Source organism: Morus notabilis, unplaced genomic scaffold (assembly GCF_000414095.1).
Source record: "Morus notabilis unplaced genomic scaffold, ASM41409v2 Scaffold1681, whole genome shotgun sequence".
Classification (NCBI taxonomy): Eukaryota; Viridiplantae; Streptophyta; class Magnoliopsida; order Rosales; family Moraceae; genus Morus; species Morus notabilis.
Genome location: NW_010357594.1, coordinates 64,849 through 69,221, shown reverse-complemented (window position 1 = coordinate 69,221; position 4,373 = coordinate 64,849). Strand labels below are relative to the sequence as shown.

At 32.3% G+C, this 4,373-nt stretch overlaps 2 protein-coding genes across 2 annotated transcripts in view; both read left to right on the top strand.

The window, feature by feature from the left end:
- LOC21385664 (enolase) overlaps positions 1–2,191 on the top strand; it is a gene marked incomplete at its 5' end in the record, with an annotated part of 3,302 nt that extends 1,111 nt beyond the window's left edge. The window contains 5 exons of the mRNA XM_024172210.1: positions 1,116–1,210; positions 1,321–1,372; positions 1,484–1,540; positions 1,632–1,675; positions 1,816–2,191. Coding sequence (XP_024027978.1) covers positions 1,116–1,210; positions 1,321–1,372; positions 1,484–1,540; positions 1,632–1,675; positions 1,816–1,819 — 252 coding nt within the window. The remainder of the gene's footprint in view (positions 1–1,115; positions 1,211–1,320; positions 1,373–1,483; positions 1,541–1,631; positions 1,676–1,815) is intronic.
- LOC21385663 (HIPL1 protein) overlaps positions 1,882–4,373 on the top strand; it is an 8,850-nt gene continuing 6,358 nt past the window's right edge. The window contains exons 1-2 of the mRNA XM_024172201.1: positions 1,882–2,046; positions 3,456–3,546. Coding sequence (XP_024027969.1) covers positions 1,882–2,046; positions 3,456–3,546 — 256 coding nt within the window. The remainder of the gene's footprint in view (positions 2,047–3,455; positions 3,547–4,373) is intronic.

Sequence of the window (4,373 nt, the reverse complement as noted above, 5' to 3'; positions counted from 1 at the left end):
ATTTTTATCTTTTAATCTTGATAAATAATTTTTTGATTAATAAAATTATTTGATTAAAGGATACTAATCAATGGTACGTAAGGATAAAAATCTTAAAATTCATACATTTTAAGAGGTATTTGTCTCATTTTTCCTTCTTTAATGAAGGAAAAAAAATTATAGTTACAATGCGTTAGAAAATGAGAATCTAAGTACTTGTGTTTATTTCTAAAATCATGTCAAGCACCCAATTAATTCAATATTGTTGTTCAATTAAATTCAGGTGTCAAACAGAGAATAACTAGAGCACGCCCAGTTCTTCGTCTCATTCAAACCAAGTATTTGTGGGTCTATAATATTGCCTATATTTTTGCGTAGGCAACAGTGGCCACGGTGAAGATGGATCTCATTATAGTTATACCAGACTATTCGCAATTTTAATTATTATTATTTTTTTTGTGGGCACTTAATTTTATTTGCGCGTTAATATCACAACATTATGCACGATCCCTTTTAACATATGTAAATAGTAGGTATAGGTTTCCAATATTAACTTTTGTATTTTTCTATTTTAAACCAAATTAATCCCTCAACTTATATTGATTATTTTGCATTATCATTGATATACTTCTAGTACTAATATTTACATATTGTTTTGGGTTCTAGAAACTGACGGTTTAATTTGGAAAACAAATGGAGAGCAATGAAAATGAAGATTGGATTAAATATTAAAATGGCGAATTTGAGTCAACGAACATATCAATCTACCACCACAGGGCATATTATTCGTGGAGATGATCAACTAAAATAACAACATCAAAATGAGAACGACAATATATCCAAAATGACACAAAAATGGAAACGACAGTGTAAAACAGAAACGTCGTATAAGAACTAAACGACATAAAAGTCCGTAAAATGACACAAAAATGGAAACGACAATGTAAAACAGAAAACGTTGTGTAAGAACTAAACGACAAATATATATATATATATATATTTTTTTTTTTTTTTTTTTCTGGAGGATCATTTCTTATATTTCCTTAAACACGTAATGCCGCATGTGTGAAAGAAAGTACAATAGAGTGTTGTGAGCACTCCTCCAAATATGAATCATTCTTTCATTTTGGACGCAGGTAGACCAAATAGATTGGACTATAACAAAGTGCATTGAAGCTGTAAAAAAGGCTGAGCGAGCTGGTTGGGGCCTTGTTATCGACCGCCACTTTAGGTATGGAACTAATCCTTGTACTTTGGCGGAGCTAATCAAGATATTATCCATTTCATTACCCTTTTCTTGAAAATCTTTAGTCATTATGCAATTCTACTATTTGGTTGCAGTTGTGGGACAAAGGATACGTCTATTGCTGATTTGTGTATTGGTTTGGCTATGGTAATTAATTTTTTTTTTAATTCCATCGTGCTAATCATGATTATTATTATTGAAGTCTCTTGTTGATACATTTACCCTATTTGATTTTTTTTTCCCTCTTTTCAAATCTAGAGTCAAATTAAGATAGGAGTTTCGTGTGTGGATGATCCTTGCAGTATATGTGATCGGGTTGGTCTGCTGTTCAGAGAACTCCTTTGCTTTTGCTTGAATATGATTTTTGAGTATTATTTAGGTGTTTGATTTTTGTTTTACATTGCAGCTTGGTGAAATTGAAAAGGAAGTTGATGAAGAATATATGGAAAGGTAAAAGAATCTCACTCTACAAGTTCAGTTCGATGAGCTCCTATCGGACTTGTGAAACCGTCCGATTTGTGGTATAAATCTAAGCCCCTTTACCGGACTCGTGCTAATTAAAACAACTAATTTGAATGTTGATTTGGCAGTTAGTATCAATAAATCTGCAAGACTAGTGGCTAAGATGATGGAGCATGTGAGGGAGAAATTAACACATGACATCCCTCGAAGACTACCGCCGAATTAAGAACGGTGAGATCACAGAAGAAGTCATCAAGGAAAATCTTAGATGGTGTGCGGAAGAGGAGGAAAGAGAAGCAGATAGCAAAGAAGAGGAAGAGGAAGAAATGGAAGAAGAAGAATATGAAAGCGACAAGTCCGTTTGGTAAATAGGTTCAAAACATGGTAGTTTGAACTTTCGTAGTTTGGAATGAAAAGTTTGATATGTGGTTCGAACTTCGGTTCAAAACATTGAATACGGGGGGAACTCAGAATTCTTAAGATTTTTGGTTCAAAACATCAAATCAGGGCTTAAACTCAAAATTCTTAATGAGATGTTTGGTTAATGGATTTAGAATCATGATTCATTATTCTGATTTTTGAAATTTAAATTTTTTCTGAGAGAAAGTCACTGTAAAGAAATAAGAATCATAATTCAGAATCATGGATAACCCTTGAATAAACATCCCATCCGTTTGGTAAATGTGGTATTTTCTATTGAACTCCAGAGAGTGATTCTGAACTTGTTTTTGTATGGTATTACTTTTGGTTAAATACAGAACTGATCTAAGTAACAACAGAGAACATAGAACTTGTAAACGTAGGACCCTCTCTGGGTGTTGTTTTTTATTTTGATTTTTTTTTTTTTTTTTTTTTTTTTTTTTTTTTGCTCTGAATAAAGAGAGGAACTTAAAATTCATTGTTTCATCTGCGATTTCTCGAGTGCAAACCCTTATTGTAGAGAAGGGGATTACGAAATCTATGTTGCCACTGAAGTGCACGTTCTGTTTGGAAAGGAGGAAATTTCAAGAAACGACATGTAAAATAACTCGGCGAACGACGTATCGCTTATTTGCTGACAGAAACAACATAGAAAAAGAAAGAAAGGAAAAAAGAAATAACAATAATAAAAGAAGAATCCGAGAAAAGCAAAATTTTAGAAAACCGGATCAAGATAAACGATTCATTTTCCTATCTGGAGAAAACAGATGTCCTCATGTGATCTGTAAAACATACAACATCAATATAGATAGGAGTGGAATATTGGGTTTCTTACGCCTCAAACCCAATTTCTATTTTTGTTTTCTTTGCTTCCGAACAGTTTTCCACCCCTCAATATATTGCAGGTTTTAGACTATCAAATCACATTAAAATACAAAAATCATATAAATTAAAAGAACTCAATGAAAATGTGATGGTTGAGAACTTGTTTAGTTTCTACCAAAAAAATCATCCTAAAACATGTGGGATTAGAAAAAGAAAACCGTTGGCATTAGCAAAGAAGGGGGAAAATTAAAAAAAAAAAAAAATCGTTGATGAACTTTGAAGTAAAGGAGCTCACTTAAAAAAACGACATGTTTATGCACATGGCAGTAAGACTTTTACGAAATGAAATATTTTATATTACTTGGATAATAAACATCATGTTGTTAATTGCACTGAAACTACCGCAAACATCATGTTCGGTGTGCATTTGTTTTTGCCTTTCTCTTGTTCTTTTCTAATGAAAAATAGGCACTATATGCGTTGTATTCTACTAACTTTCATTATATATTCTAAATTTTTCCAGTTTTTTCTTCTAGTATTGTCTCAAGCTCGCATCACATATTCACATTATCTGCACGTCCTGAGCAGCAGCGCTATGCTTCATGATGCGGGAAGTACTCGTTGCAAGACATTAGTCTGCACGGCTATGACTTTGTAAAAGTGAAACAATAAAAAAAAAAAAAAAAAATCTACATTAAACTAATGTTTTTCTTTGTTACGCCCCTTATTTTTACATATTAGATTGGTAGTTGCAAAAGGCTTGGGATAAATAGTATAATATATATAAATATATATATATATATATATTATATGAAAGTAAACTTAAAGGGCGTTTGACCTTAGTTATGTGCTCTTAATTTGCTTGATTTCGCTTACCACACCTCAACCCACTTGTTGGTTCTTCATCTGTTTTCAGCAATACTCTTGTTTATTCTAATGGCAAGTTGATGCCTTCTCTCTTGCCAATGGCACCGCAATCCCCATAATCAAAACTCTTAAGAATTCTTGGAAAGTCAACCATGATTGATCCACCAGCTGCCTAAGATACATTGGTATATTAAATAATAAAAGCTTAATTGTTTGGGAGCCATTTCTCATTTTCTTAATTGTCCACTTTATCCATGAAACACGTAATATGAACAAAGGTCTACTTTTTCATCTGATAAAAAGACAAAAATGAAGGATATTATTGACTTGCACGATTATTCCACCAAACGAATTTTGGAAAAAAAAATACTTTCCATTAGAGGTAGGTTGAGGAGCTTCATAGATCCAATAATAATAATAATAATAATAAGAAAAAGAAAAACCAATTGCGTTGTTGGTTTTGGATTTTTTATATTCTCTTCTTCTACTTTCTATTTGCTCATTTGTTAATCTTTGTGTTCTTGAGAGATGAGGGTTTTTCCCACTATTATCTTCATGTTCTGTCTCTTCCTGC